The 16,274-nt window shown below is 41.3% G+C and overlaps 1 protein-coding gene across 1 annotated transcript in view; it reads left to right on the top strand.

The window, feature by feature from the left end:
- DENND6A (DENN/MADD domain containing 6A) overlaps positions 1–15,804 on the top strand; it is a 44,252-nt gene extending 28,448 nt beyond the window's left edge. The window contains exons 16-20 of the mRNA XM_015407063.1: positions 1,514–1,567; positions 1,654–1,763; positions 6,024–6,126; positions 9,289–9,363; positions 15,055–15,804. Of these exons, the coding sequence (XP_015262549.1) occupies positions 1,514–1,567; positions 1,654–1,763; positions 6,024–6,126; positions 9,289–9,363; positions 15,055–15,180 (468 nt within the window). The 3' untranslated portion in view covers positions 15,181–15,804. The remainder of the gene's footprint in view (positions 1–1,513; positions 1,568–1,653; positions 1,764–6,023; positions 6,127–9,288; positions 9,364–15,054) is intronic.
- Positions 15,805–16,274: the final 470 nt, after the last annotated feature.

The raw sequence follows: 16,274 nt of genomic DNA, 5'->3' as shown, positions 1-16,274 counted from the left end.
CAGTTCCTGTAATCTTTTTCCCTCTGGACGCCATTTCCCCCCCTCGCTGAGACATTGTTTATGTTAAAGGTAAACGTTCTTAAAAGTTCTGAGAATCTTCCTTGCAGTATAAAATGTAGCCCTCTGTACTCAGTGTGGGTTAGGTGAGTTTCTCGCTTTAGACATTCGGTTTATCTTTTAAATTTTATTGCTTTTCTCGCTGTTTTGTCTAGGGTGGGGTTGTTCCTCCCCCTCTGAGAGGCTTTCGCCCCCTTTCTCTAAAATTGGAGCTTCACTGTTTCTGTACCGGTTCCCACTGAGCGTTTATTATCTTAGATTTTCATCACTTACATTTGTTGTCAGTAGTTTGTCGGTAGAATAGGGAAGGTCTCTGTTGCTTAGTTCCTTTGCTCACTCTGGTTCCGGAATGCATCTCTGAGCACCATTGCTGGCCTTGGGACAGCGGGACCTAACAGGGCAAGCCACAGCTTTGGGAGCAACTCCTTTCGCGCCCCAGGCTAGAAGCCCCCTACAAGGGCGAAATCATCCAGTCTCCCTCCCTGCCGCCCCGATCCAGATCACACCCCTTGGAGCTCGAAGAGGTGTGTCCGTCTGCGGGTCGCCGAAACCGGAAGTTCCAAATAATTACTTTTTAAAAAATGCCTCAGTGGTATGTAAAATCTACATTCAAGTCAATAAGGGGATAATTCTTCACAGCCCTGGGCCAAATGGCCAAAAGCAGCCCTTAATTTGTAGGTGAGTCACTGCTTAAGTTATGGTTTCATCAAATTTCCTTTTTAAAAAGCTTTATAGCTTTTTCCAGAATAATGTTAATTATGCTGAATCTTAATTAGATTATTTTCTTTCTGGGAGTCTGTATGTAGGGTGAGATCAAGAATGAGTGTTACTTTATGTCATTTTATTTAGCCTATTTATAGCCCACTTTTCTTACTGAGACTCAAGGCAGATTACGGAGTACAGAAGGAGAAGGTGATGCACCTCCCCACACACATGGATTGGGGTTCAAAAGCAATGACCCCATGTACATGGGGGCTTTTTGGTGAGTAGGCTCCCTGTGAGGCAGCAGCCCATGCAGCATGAGGAGCTGTCATACACATGCACACACTATGTACACATGGTCCTGTCTAGACCATAGTACTGAGGGATAGCACCTGAATTCTGAGAACCACATTTACTATCAATAAGATACCTTCACCTCTGTACACCAAACCAATGAGGTCTTGTGTGACATTTGATTATCAGAATAATATGATGACAGTGTATCACATTTCAAAACTTCTCGTCTAGTTAGCTTATTTTTGGATTGTTGTTCAATCACACAGTCGAGTCCGACTCTTCGCAATCCCATGGACCACATCATGCCAGGCCATCCTGTCTTCCACCATCCTCTGGAATTTGCTCAGTTTTATGGATACAGGGAGCCAAATGGAATACCCTTATGTATTTGTAAAATGTAGTGATGTATGCATCAAGATTATACTTTATAGAATATTTGTTCCCTCCCCCCCCCCAGGAACGATATGTAGCAAGTTTGATGCCTCTTCAAAAGAGCATATCACCTTGGAAGGTGAGAATATTTTCATAAACAGAGAACTTGTTTTGTAAATGGTCACAAATTCATGCTCTATGTTTACAGCTTTGTTTCCCTTGTAGAGTCCACCACAGTTGAAACCATTCAATCAAGAGGAATTTATGAAAACTCTAGAGAAAGCAGGGCCACAGCTTACCTCTAGATTAAAAGGAGATTGGATAGGACTGTACAGGTAACTTTGTTCATCCACTGAGTAATGCTAAAATGTACATAGATTACAGCCTAGGCTACATAGAAATACAGAGTAATCTGTTCCATTAACAAAAAATTGAAGCGGAGAAAAACTTTGCTTTTTTATTGACTGTTGCTTTGCATTATATGTTTTTAGCTTATAAATATTAACAAATTTGTTTAACCTATCTTCAAAAGAGTATTACAAAATGTAGTGACCTGGGTTCTTGTATCATTACTTGATCTGCATAAAAATCTGCTTTTAGCAAAGAGGCTATACATACTGTACTTTCCTTAAATCTCTGTTCTCTATTTGTTTCGCAGTGGTATATATATGTGCTTTACTTTTTCGAAGGGCCATAATCCAGAGGGAAGTTCCTGTGTACAAGCCTCTTTGAAATTAATGGGAAGCTTATTTATAGCAGAACTTCATTCTGGATTGTGTCTAAAGAGATTAGATACTTGAGGTTCTACTTTAAATGAAATCCGTGTAATCCTTTATTTCCTCTGTAGGTGTATTTACTGCTATGTAGAAAGTATCCCTGACTTTTCTTCCCCATTCTGTTTTGTAAGTTCATTGTATATTGTAAAGACATCCTGAAATAGTTATGTTATAGAATTTGGGGGGCTAATATTACTCAGTTAGAAAGGTGAAGTTTTTAACAGTGTTTAAAGAGTGGAATGAAATTGAAGTGGTCTATTTATTTATTTATTTAACCTTTAACTTGCTATACCGCCCTAACCCCGAAGGGTCTCTGGGCGGTTTACATATGGTGTGTTCTAAGAACGCTTTGATCCCTAACTTGGGCCACATGGTATAGGGGCGGGGGGCTGCCTACCGGCACCCAGGTGGTATTTTTCCAGATCAGAAAAAAGTTATTAGTAAAATAGGTATCTGTTTACTGCGGAAGTAAGTATCAAAAGGCCATAAAGTGAAAGGGGAAGCACATAAGAATGAAATGGGAAAACTAGCAAAGAAATTAGGCAAAAATGCTTGTGTTAAATATATACAAAATCATAGTGAAAAATTACGTATTTGCACATCCCTACTCTAAAGAAGACTTGCATCATTTCTGTGCTCTGTACAATACTTAGCATATTGCTGACACTAAATAAATGTAGAAGTGATAGCAAATTGGTTTAGAAGCCAAAATAAACACAATTATTTTCTAGACAAATAATATAGTTTTATGATAATTACAATATTTTTATAGTTTACACGGTACTTTGCAACTGCTGAGTCATGTCAGTCTGCCCCTCCATAGTTCTTCTGAAGTAGGTTATTACTATTCCCATTTTATACTTTAAGAATGCTGCATATTAGTGACTTGGCACAGGAAACTGAGTGAGTCCATAACCAGCCTGGCATTTTAAACACAGGTGTTTTGGATCCAGGCACAACATAAGACTCTGTATTGGGAGACACTTCCGGTACAGCACGGCGAATGGACATCTTTCAGGCTGCTCCCGAAGATGTTCATCCTTTCTTGGCTCTATTGGAGCCCCTGGGTCCTAGTGACTGCCTTGGACACCACCCAGACTCCTGGAGGGAGCTTGGGTAGCAAGAGGCTTGCTCGGGCATCCCAAAATCGGCAGGTTGTAGGAGTGGCCCGTATTGCCTCGATGCAAGACCAAGAAAAGGAGCAGAATATGGCCAACATGTATCCGCTACAGCTGCGACCTTCCTTTTAACTTTAGTTTAATAAGATAAGAAGCAAATCGAATGAAGATATCAACTCATGTATTATCAAGCGGAAACTGCGTGGATTTGGATTTTATACCCCCAAGAAATATATCCAATTATTAAAAAGCGGCTACGAAGAGTGTGGAAAAGAAACTTTGCTGCAAAATGGCGGGGGTAAGGAAAATATGTATCCTGTTTGAACTATTCTCGTTGGTTGAGAGGAATAGTTGGAGAGCAGCTGAGATATTATGTTTTTGTGAAACGAATAAAGAGGACTGATAGTCTGTGTACGTGGAAGCTGTAAAATGGAGTTGGGATTATGTGATGAAGAGTTAGACCTGAACACAGAAGTCGATAGTCTTACTTTGGAACAGTTTTGGAACTTTTTAGTGATAGAGATTACACAAACTATAAAGGACGCCTGTAATAATCTGGTGAACAACTATCAAACTGTAAATCAAGAAAAGGAAAAAAACGGAGAGCGAAATCAATTTACCCAGAGATGTATTGAGGATCAGGAGAAGACGAGGGAACAGTGTGAAAATCGGTCAGTATTTAAGGAAGATCCAGGAAATGGACTTTGCTATAAAAGAAATGATAGACTCTGTAATAGAAAAAGAAGTAAAAAACTGGCCCCCATTAAATGTGTTAATGAAAAGAAAGAACAGGGGGGGTAGTAAAAGAGGAGTTAAGAACTGTATAAAGAAACCCAAAATGAACAAACGAACAAGGACTGGTATCTTGAAATATGGAAGGAAAGATTTGGAAATGGAACCTGATGAGTACAAAGATTCAAGGCACCTGAAAGAGATTGAAAGGAAGAGGGAGGCTATGGAAAGATGGGGAAGAAGAAAAAGACAAAAACTATGTTTGTTAAATAATGTAACCCTTTTTTTCCTCTTTGGGTGTTCATGGCTTTTGGAAAAAAAGAAAAGAAATGGATTGTGTAGTTATTATGAAGAAAGGATGGGTAATCTGTAACTTGTAACCTAGTAATAAGTTGATACTTTATTTTTATTATTGTGGTTCTGGTTGTTGGGTTTTATATCATCTTATTCTCTCTCTCTCTTTATGATAAGTAGTTGTGGAAGCTAAGGAAAGAGAATAGGTGTATGTTTCACTTCATATTTTTATTTAATATTTCTGGTTTGGTGTTGGTGAGGGTGAGATTATAAAGGTAGAAAATTTGGGTAGTCTTGACTTAGATAGTTTTTCAAAAGGGTGTATATTTTTTATTATTTGAGCTTGGGTAAAAGAAAATAAAATAAAAATAAAGGGGAAAAAGTTTTATAAAAAACAACATAGAAGATAGTCCAAATAGGACTATAAGAAGGATCCAGTATAGTCAGTGGTCCCCATAGGGTATAATTGAGAATCGAGCTGGGGGTGTCTGGGGCTCTGTGGGGGCTATTTTTTGAGGTAGAGGCATAGCTTTTGATGCCTCTTCTCAAAAAAATCCCCCAAAGTTTCAAAAAGATTGGACCTCCAGAGGGATCTGTTGAGGCTGGGTGAGTGGGCATCAGTGTGGCAAATGAGGTTCATTGTGGGCAAGTGCAAAGTAATGCACATTAGAACAAAAAATCCTAACTATAAATATATGTTGATGGGTTCCAAATTGGCTCTTTAGCTTGAAGAAACGACAATTGAGGGGTGACATGATAGAGGTTTACAAACTTATGCATGGGATAGAGAAGGTAGAGAAAGAAGTACTTTTCTCCCTTTCTCACAATACAAGAACTCATGGGCACTCAATGAAATTAATGAGCAGTCAGCTTAGAACAGATAAAAGGAAGTACTTCACCCAAAGAGTAATTAACACATGGAATTCACCGCCACAGGAAGTGATGGCAGCTACAAGCGTGGACAGCTTCAAAAAGGGATTGGATAAACATTTGGTGCAGAGGTCCATCAGTGGCTGTTAGCCACAAGGTATGGATGGAACACTGGGGCAAGTGATGCACTGTATTCTTGGTGCTTGGGGGGCAACAGTGGAAGAGCTTCTGGAGTTCTGGCCTCACTGGTGGACCTCCTGATGGTACCTAGGTTTGGGCCACTTTGTGACAGAGCGTTGGACTGGATGGGCCATTTGCCTGCTTCAACATGGCTTCTCTTATGTTCTTATAAGGTTCCCATTCTCCATGAAAGCCTCATCTTGCAAACGACCAAACACCCAAAAGGAGTGAGACTCCAGCTGACTATCCCATTGAAATTAGTCACACCATTCTTCATCTGGCAAAAGAAATCATTTAATGATGGAACTAACGAAATCACCATATTTATTTGTTTTTAGTGGATGATCAGATTGTAACAAGCTATTATTATGAGGGAGATTAGGATCCCCACCCCCCACCCCCAAGCTGCTACAGACAGAATTGTTGGTGGGAAGATTGTGCTGCATGCTACACATTCAATATGATTTCTTCCATTTATGCCTGCAAAGATGCTCTGTAATATCTTGGTATTGGCCAAGTTCTTACACTTCAAATGTTTTGGCTTTGAAGGCAGAGTTGCTGCAAAGTTAATTCCAGAATGCCATTTTATTCCACTAATTAGATTAATTTTCCTTTTGTCTTAAAGACACTTCTTGAAGTCTCCTAACTTTGACGGTTGGTTCAGGACACGGCGGAAAGACATGACACAAAAGTTGGAGGCACTGCATTTAGAGGCATTGTGCAATGAGGTTAGAAAAGCAATTTTCCATTATGCATTTTTTTGTCCTCTTTAGAGGTATCATAATAAAAAAGTACAATAAAACCCCAGAACGTTTCATTTAAGGTGCAACTAGATGGGATGATGGAGATCCACGATTAGATCTCCAGATGGCTTCTAGTTTTTCTAAAAGCTGGTCTGAAAAGGGAGGGGATTTTTGTCTGACAATTGCACTGTGTCAGAATGGAGCTAACCTTTGTATCCCCCATGCCATTTCCCCTAGAGAAAACCTCATTCACGTTTCCTACCAGGGGTAATACCAACTTGACAGTAGATTGGCTCCCCCCCCCCCCCCCCCCGCGCGAGCTAAAACCCCAGCACTGTAATCCTGATCCAAAATCACCACTCCTCCGGCTGTTTTTAAAGGAAATTGCCTCTCCAAAAGTATTTAATCACAGATCCTCCAGCATAGTATCTAATTGCACCCTTGTGTAGCAAAAACATATCTTACAAGAAAAATAGTTATATCTCATAAAAATGTAGTAGTATTAATAATAGCAGTATCAGTGGTCAAGATTCAAAGGTCTCTGCAGTCTTTCACATGCTCAAGTGGATTTAGCCACTTTTTTCCTACCACTGACTGAAAAGCTGCCCTTGAAGGTTTGGAAACTCTCTGGAGCAGTGTTCCACTGGAGGAAGGGTTGCTATCAGAAGAGAAATTACAATGCCTTCTGTGCCTGGGTCTTTCTAGACCTCAGCCCACTATATTTTAAAATGTTAAATTGTAACATTGAGTTCTTACATATACTGAACCCATCCATCTGTAGTATATGCTTTTGAGAGGCCCATCCACTTTCTTTGTTCATTGTGGTACAGAGACCACTGCAGAGAGATGTGTGTTGCAGCAGCACTATTGTATGCGAGCTGAATTTTCCATTGAGCACAGAACTCACTCAATAATGACTGAACTCTGGCAATCTTACATTAAATCCTGTAAAGCAAATTCCTAATATCACCTTTGTACTGATATGGATGGCCCAGGCTAGCCTGGTCTTGTCATACCTCAGAAGCGAAGTAGGGTCAGCACTGATTAGGACTTTGATGGGAGACCATCAAGGAAGCCCAAGATTGCTACGCAGAGGCAGGAAGTGACAAACCACCTCTGAATGTCTCTTGCCTTGAAAACCCTACAGGGTTGCTGTAAGTCAGCTGTGATTTGATGGTGCTTTCCACCACCCTTAGATTGTTTGTTTTCAGAGGTTTGCTGAGCAAGGAAAAATCACTTGTACGTGGGATTGGGGTCACCAACTTTCTTCTGTTTGCAGCCTTCCAGTGATCTGGAAAACTTCTATAAATGATCCTCTGGGATTGTTTTTATTTATTTATTTATTTATTTTTCACATTTATATTCCACCCTCCCCACAAACGGGCTCATGGCGGATCACAGTTCACACTTAGGCCTTACAACAAAATAGTAATAATTATAATTAATGAAAACCATTAAAACAATATACATCAGTTTGTACAGTCCCCAATATTGGTGTCATTGAAATCCAAGGTTGTATAGTCCGGGCCGCATAAGATGGTACCTTCAGCAGGGAGGTCAGCTTTTTTCCTGGATGCCCTTTGCCTCACCCAAAGGCCTGGTGGAACAGTTCTATTTTGCAGGCCCTGCAGAATGGTAACAGATCCCACAGGGCCCTGATCTCACAGGGCCCCTGCTGATAGAGTAAAAATATGCAATCCCATAAAAAAGCAAATCCCTTCTCATTACACAGTGGAATCTTTGGATCCCAGTCATTGTGGCATTATGATGTCATTTTCACAGTGTTTGAAGATTTGGGTATCTAATTTGTGCCTAATGATTCAGTCATATGCTTCTACAAGGAGTTTCCAAAAAACATAATTGTGCAAGTCAGTTTGTTTTCTATTCTTTTCCTTTTTGTATGCTTGCAAAATCTGATCTAGATTGGTTTCTTAAGCTTTCACTATCAGTATAAGTATTTCTAACTCTGGAATATAGCCACCCAGGCATTAACTTGAACATGATGATGACAGGGTGTTCATGTAGACATAGTACAAGCCTGCTGTTAACTGGGGTTTAAAGAGTTGAAAACAGGCCACAGAATCCTGAATAACTGTAGTTAACTATAATTGGTGTACTCAAATTGAAGCACTTCAGTTTCAAAAGATTTTAAATGCTTCCAGCATATGGAGTAAAGTGGGGAGTGTCCTATGACAGTGAATAACAGCTGTCTAGTATTACATCTGAGCTCCTGTCTCTGGTCCCAGCTCCTGCCAACCTAGCATTTCGATAGCAAGAAATTGCAAGTAGATAAATAGGTACCGCTTTGGTGGGAAGGTAACAGCGTTCCATGCGCCTCAGCATCTAGTCATGCCAGCCACATGACCATGGAAACGTCTTTGGACAGCACTGGCTCTTCGGCTTGGAAACGGAGATGAGCACCACATCAGAGTCAGGTTTGACTGGCTTTCGAAACCTTTACCTTTACCTAGTATTACATCTGCAGTGACCTAGAAGGATGCATAGATCTGATCTCACAAGCAGTAAATAAAGTGGTTAATCTGTGTCCAGTCTGCATTTTTTCCAAACTGCATAATAAGACTGTTCAGTCCTACCAAACAAATGCATGCAGAAAATAAGGGGAGAGGTTAGGCTAAAACTTTTCCTTTGATATGCTCGTTTTCCATTTGCATGGGATATTTTTACATGAGGAAACATTTTGTTATGTGAGCCTCCACTGCAGTTTGAAGTGTTACAATCCAGCCACAGGCTGCTTGTAAGAATTAGGTCTCAAAGTACCTGCAATTATTATAAGGCATGGGAGGTCATCCACAAGAAAATCAGAAACTGTTCTGGTAAAGTGACTTATTTATTCTTCCCACTAGGGTAATACTTTTTCCTAATATTGATGTATTAGCAATTTGTAACTTACTAGGATTTAACATTTTAAAACTGTCATATTTGCGTAGTGCACCAGCAGCCACATCAAAGTTTCTGTTACATATAAAAAGTAGATTTTATTTGCCAGTTACTAGTTTCTGGTGCTAGCATAGAGGAACTTAAAAAGTTAGGGATTTAAGAAATGTTATGAAGCTCCAATAACACTTTCTTGTGATCTGCCTTCAGTGAAAATGTCTTTAATGTAACCTAACCATGTCTTTTTGGTAGGACTTGCTTTTCTGGAGTCAAAAACATAGTGAAGTAGAAACAGTGGACCTTGTCTTAAAATTAAAGGATAAATTGGTGAGTAATTAACAGTGAAATCCTGTGCAGAATTCATTCAGTCTAAACCCATTGATTTCAGTGGGCCTGGACTGTAGTAACTCTGCAAGGGAATGAATGCATTGTAAGTGTTTGACACAAAATACTGTATTGTGCTGGTTTTAAAATATTATAAGAGCTGAGCATGATTTGCCATCAGGACCTGAAGCTCACTCTGTTTAATAAGGTGTTTCTATTTCTGCCAAATATTTGTGCTTTAAAAAAAGTTATATTGGTCAAATGCAGAGATATTCAGAAGTTTCCATTTATCTTAAGGACGGAGGGAACCTTCTGTAAAGACTCAGCATTAGTTCTACAATTAAAGCAAGAACATGTTCAGGAGAGTCTACGACAGACTCCATGCCGCAAGTCTTTTGAGTTCCCAAGGTGGCTCTAAATCTCTGGCTGTGGGGAGAGTTATTCTGTTTTCCCCTCAGTTAGGTGGCAAAAGTAGTTGAGGATTAGAGTAGCTGCTGTACATGAGCGCATATATTCTCTCTTCACATTAAAATTTAAGAGCTAAAATGAAAACTCAGCAGCTCTGCCTTCTTTCATATCTATGAGGGGTTGGGGTAGAACACAGCAGCCCTGTGCTATATTTCCTAGCAGGAGGACTATAAGGAGGGACTAGGCTTGTCTGATGGTCCCTATGCTAAATTAGTTCTCCTGCTCAGCATCATTACTTCCTTGCTCATGCTTGCCCCCCCATCTCTATAAACCTAATTAAGCCCATTAAGAGTTGCATCCTAGTCCCTATTATTCTTTGTTTTAATTAAGCTCCAAAATTAGGCAATTCCTTTGGGCAGCCTCTTTAGTTAAAAGCAGAAACACAACAGCAATCATAAAGCCCCATAAGGAAGGACAGGATTTCTCTAGAGTAGGAAAAGAACACTCATTGATGTAAGAGAGTGTGATTATTGAAAAAACTGTGAAACCTTGAAGCAAGAGTTATATTTGCCTTCCCTAGAAGCAAGCAAGGGAGGCCTATGTCAGGCTGACATAGCTCAGGATCTGTGAACTGTAAGCCATTTAGCTAGGGCATCTGTTTAGTGTGGTTAGCCTTCAGTGTTTTATCTATTTTGACACTGTGTCTCTGTAAGTTCCCAAAGTACCTACCTGTTCCGCTCCAGCCAGTTTGGTGTAGTGGTTAACTGCGCGGACTCTAATCTGGGAGAACCGGGTTTGATTCCCCACTCCTCCACTTGCACCTGGCTGGATGACCTTGGGCAAGCCTTAGCTCTGATAAGAGCTGTCCTTGAGAAAAGAGCAGTTTCTGTCAGAGCTCTCTCAGCCCCACCCCCACCTCACAGGGTGTCTGTTGTGGGGAGGGGAAGGGAAAGGAGTTTGTAAGCCGCTCTGAGACACCTTTGGGTAGTGAAGGGTGGGGTATAAATCCAATCTCTTCTTCTTCTTCTAGTTCAAGTGTTCTTCTGGTAACTTTCACCAGGCAAGTGTCGAGTTCCTGCATTTCTAGTTTTTCCTTACAGTTGTGAGATTCTAGAAAGATGATTGCAACATGCTTATTTGTTAGTGGCTCCCTCTAGTGGCCCCATGCATTTACTGAAGTTGCCTCTGGTGATCATTCTTGGGTAATGCATTATAGTTGGTTATTAAAGTTTCTGTAATTTAAAACTAAGCAAGGTCAGCCCTAGCTAGTATTTGAATGGGAGATCTCCAAGGAATACCAAGGTCGTGATGCGGAGGTAAGGATTGGCAAACTACCTCTGAATGTCTCTTACCATGAAAACCTTATGGGATCTCCATAAGTCAGCTGTGACTTGATTGGGGGGGGGAATTAAAACAAATTGTCACTTTTATGGAGCAGAAGGTAATAAGGGGGGCTGCTTCAACCTACTTTATGATTAAGTAGATTTTGTTCTATATAAACAAGTTACTTAGGGGTACCTATGATCAGGATCCAGACATTACCACCTTTGGCAGGCTTTGTTCCACTCTTGTCAGTGAGTATACACAAATTACTCCCATTAAGCCCTGGTATACAGTTATATTGGGCAGAAAGGCAGGTACTGTCCACATGAGAGGAGAATTACAGAGTTCACCCAGGGCCTAAAAGGACCCAAATCTGAAGCCTTTTTGTGAAAGACAGTGGGATTTTCCTATGCCCATTTTTTCTAAGCCACCCAGTGTATGCCCTCCCATGCATCTGCGCTCCAGTGGAGCCATAGAGATAGTAACTCATAGAACCCTTCTGAGAATGGGAACTGGAATTGGCCTTCCACAAGAGATGTATACCTAGCATATAAAACCTTTTCTGGTCATAGTCTTGTTTGTATTTAACATAGAATTGCCAGGCTCCTGCCTGGCACCTGTGGGAGCTTTGGAGGCAGGGCAAGGGGCAGAAATGACATAATACCATAGAGGTTTGAGGGAAATTCCAGAGCATCACCTGAAACACTGATGTCCCATCCTGGTTTTCACCCTGAAGTGACATTGATGTGTTGCCCATCATTTCTATCCATCATCCCCATTTCTCCTGCTGGCTAAAACCCAAAGCAGTGAAATGGTAACGCTGGGTTCAGATGGATCCATGAGGATGGCCGCTTCATGTTAGTCTTGCAAATTTTGAATTTTTTTCCCTGGGACAAATCATACTCAGCTCACGGGCATTGAGTGCACTGGCCTAGTGTAGGAAGCTGGGGAGAGTTTGGCTATTTGGTTAGTGTACCGGCTGCCCAACGCACCGACCAATAGCGTGTCATCCCTGGTGGAGGCTGTGTCGGGCTGGGCATTGGAGCATCCTAGACTGATAGTCCTGGGTGACTTCATTGTCAGTGTGGCCTCCACACAGGCGATGGACCTGGTGTTGTCCACGGCGGCACTAGGACTCTCCCAATATATAACGGCCCTCACACATCGGGCCAGGCAGGCACTTGATTTGATCTTCGCAGCAGTGGTTACAGTGGACCGGATCACTGCTCTGGCAGTACCATGGTCAGACCACCATGCCCTGAAGGCCCATGTGAATGTGTCATCCCAACCCTGTTTGGGTGGCAAGTGTATTTTAGCTCACCCACGGAGCCAAATGGACCCTATGTGGCTGCGGGATCTGATGCCCCCAGGCGGCTTGTTGGATGAGCTTGTAGAGGACTGGCATAGCCGACTCTCGGCAGCCATCAACAAGATTGCTCCCCGATGCCCTCTGCGCCCTCACTCTAGGCTGGCTCCCTGGTATACCCAGGAGCTGTGGCTTATGAAGCAGAGGCTAAGACAGCTAGAGAGACAGTGGCGGCGTTCATGTGACGAAGCTACAAGAACATCTTACAGGACGTTTATGAGATCCTATGAGATGGCAGTCAAAGCCGCAAAGAGAGAGTTCTATGCGGCCATGATTACGTCTGCAAGTTCATGCCCAGCCCAGTTGTTTAGAACTATTCAGTCTTTGACAGTCCTGCCACAGGGCAGACCAAACGCTAGGGAATTGGACATTGGCTGTGAGGCTTTTGCGAGCTATTTCGCAGATAAGGTCTTGTCACTCCGCCGTGATCTTCCTGCCACAGTTGAGACAGTGAATGAACTTGAGGCTCCATGCACGTCTTCTAGTCCGATTTTGGATTATTTCAGTCTACTCAGTCTAGAGGAAGTCAACAGATTGCTGAAATTAAAAGACGCCTGCTCCTTGGGAGGAAAACGATGGTGAACCTAAACAGCATGATAAAAAGTAGAGACATCACCCTGCCAACAAAAGTCCGCATGGTCAAAGCAATGGTATTCCCAGTAGTCATGTATGGCTGTGAGTTGGCCTATAAGGAAGGCTGAGCGCTGAAGAATAGATTCTTTTGAAATATGGTGCTGGAGAAGACTCTTGAGAGCCCCTTTGCTCAATTTCATGTTCGTTGCATCGATGACACTGTCTAACCATCTCATCCTTTGCCGTCCGCGTCTTCTTTGACCTTCAATCTTTCCCAGCATCAGGGTCTTCTCCAGTGAGTGCTCCCTTCTCATTTGGTGGCCAAAGTATTTGAGCTTCAGTTTCATTATCTGGCCTTCCAGGGAACAGTCAGGGTTGATTTCTTTTAGGATTGACTGATTTGATCTTTTTGCAGTCCAAGGGACTCTCAAGAGTCTTCTCCAGCACCATAGTTCAAAAGAATCTATTCTTTGGCGCTCGGCCTTCCTTATAGTCCAACTCTCGCAGCCATACATGACTACTGGGAATACCATTGCTTTGACCATGCGGACTTTTGTTGGCAGGGTGATGTCTCTACTTTTTATCATGCTGTTTAGGTTCGCCATCGCTTTCCTCCCAAGGAGCAGGCGTCTTTTAATTTCATGGCTGCTGTCACAGTCTGCGGTGATCTGGGATCCCAGGAACGTGAAGTCTGTCACTACTTCCACGACTTCCCCTTCTATTTGCCAAGGAGTGATGGGGCCGGATGCCATGATCTTAGTTTTTTTGATGTTGAGCTTCAAGCCCACTTTTGCGCTCTCCTCTTTTACCCTTAGCAAGAGGCTCTTTAGGTCCTCTTCACTTTCTGCCATTAGAGTGGTATCGTCTGCATATCTGAGGTTGTTGATCTTTTCCCCAGCAATCTTAATTCCCACTTGTGATTCATCCAGGACAGCATTTCGCATGATGTACTCTGCATATATATTAAATAAGCAAGGTGACAATATACATCCTTGTTGTACTCCTTTTCCTATGCTAAACCAATCAGTTGTTCCATATCCGGTTCCAACTGTTTCTTCTTGGCCCTTATACAGGTTTCTCAAGAGACATGTGAGGTGGTCTGGTACTCCCATCTCTTTAAGGACCTGCCATAGTTTGTTGTGATCCACACAGTCAAAGGCTTTAGCATAGTCAATGAAGCAGAAGTAGATGTTTTTCTGGTACTCTCTTGCTTTCTCCATAATCCAGCGAATGTTGGCAATTTGATCTCTAGTTCCTCTACCTCTTCGAAACCCAGCTTGTACTTCTGGCAGTTCTCTATCCACGTACTGTTGAAGCCTAGCTTGTAGGATCTTGAGCATGACCTTGCTAGCGTGTGATATGAGTGCAATTGTGCGATAGTTTGAACATTCCTTGGCATTGCCCTTCTTTGGGATTGGAATGTATACTGACCTTTTCCAATCCTGTGGCCACTGTTGCGTTTTCCAAATTTGCTGGCAAATTGAGTGCAGCACTTTAGTAGCAGCATCTTTTAAGACTTTGAATAGCACTTTAACTGTACTTATTTGTTGTCATGTATATGAGTTTTTATGCATCGTGCTTAATGAATTTGTGTTTTAATGTATTTTAATTTTTTAATATAAGCCACCCTGAGCCTGCCTCAGCAGGGAGGACAGAATACAAATTGAATTAAATAAATAAATAAATAATACTCAATTTGAAAGTTCCGAAATATATTTTAATGTGAAAATTTTAGAAACTAAAAGTTTCAGGGAGTACACAGGACCAGTCTGTGAACAACAACAACAACAACAAAAGAGCCAGGAGCACCCCAAGAGCAATCTTATCCCAGAAGCTTGATTGCCTTGTGGACTCTGATCAGGTAGAAAGGTGGCATAAAAATGTTTTAAATAAATAATTGCATATTGAACTCAGACTGTATCAGTCCTGATTTTCCAAAACATTCAACTTTGATTACTTTCCTGAATTCTCACAGATTCTTTAATATTACTATAGATTTTTAATTGCAACTTTTGTGATTACAGGCTGACGGAGAAAACTTACCGGCGAAACCTGGCACAATGGAAAAGTTACAGACGCACATTGATTCAATTATACTGGCATTACCAGAAGATTTGCAGGGTATACTGATCAAAACTGGCAAAACGTGACAAACTGTATTTTTATGCAGCCGCATATCCCATGACACACATTTCAAAGGTACAGACAGGATGTACTTGGAGAACTGTAGGTATGCAGTGTTTTACAATAGAAACAGACTGTGCTACTTCTAAACGTTTTAAAACAGACCTTGAAAATTCATCTTGAACACTGAAAGAAGTGAAACATTTTGTCAATTATGTGTAGAAATTAAGTGCTCTTATGGAAAATCAGCACGCGTCTTACATTTCTGCCATGTGGGCCTAAACATGAAGAACAGGAACAGCAGAACTTCTTAGTTGGTGCTCTGCCCAATTCCATTAAACTCAGGGGAAGCAATATTCTGGTTTCAAAAACTGTCTCACTTAAAAGTTATAGCTTGTAGTCTTTAGTATTTTCCTTAATTTTTTTTTAAACTCCCATTACCAGCCTATTGCTGCTAAATGCAGAGGTCACAGAGCTGCCATGTTTTGGCAATTGAGAGCACCATCCACACTATTCCTCTGAGCCTGTGCACTCTCCTCATCCCATGGTTGGAGGAAAACCGCAGTTTTTCCTTGTAGTCTGAATGATTACCACTAATCAAAGCTTGCTTCCATACCAAGGACTGGAGTAGACTTCAGACTGTGGTTCAAACCCTGAAATGGAGAAGGAACTCATGATCTTGGAACTAAAGCAATGATATGAGGTTTGATTACATAAAATTATTTCTTACTGGATCACAATCTACTCTGGAATGGGTGTGGAGTACCTGAAGAAAGAAGTTGTTTTCCCAAGGATTTATATTTTTTTCTTTTTAAATTGAGCTTCTCATTAAATGTCTTAAACCCTTCTTATCATGTTATCTAATTTTAAACAGTACTAAAATTAAAAGGCGAAAGATCAGTTAACTAAAACTTACCACCAGGATATGATGTTCCTTGCAGAAAGTATATGCCATCCCCAACACCAAGATAGCCATACACTGAGAAATTGCTGTACTGAAACTGCTAAGTGTATGATTAGGGGCTGTCTCCTCTTATCAGTCACTTGTTGTGGAGGGGACAATAAGAGTGACTTGCTCTCATATAGAAGCATCACAGTAATCTTCAGATCAAGTTAACTT

Source organism: Gekko japonicus, unplaced genomic scaffold, assembly GCF_001447785.1.
Source record: "Gekko japonicus isolate JY-2015 unplaced genomic scaffold, Gekko_japonicus_V1.1 scaffold2234, whole genome shotgun sequence".
In the NCBI taxonomy this organism is placed as follows: domain Eukaryota; kingdom Metazoa; phylum Chordata; class Lepidosauria; order Squamata; family Gekkonidae; genus Gekko; species Gekko japonicus.
The sequence above is the reverse complement of the archived record's forward strand: the minus strand, read 5'-3'. Positions and strand labels throughout refer to the sequence as shown.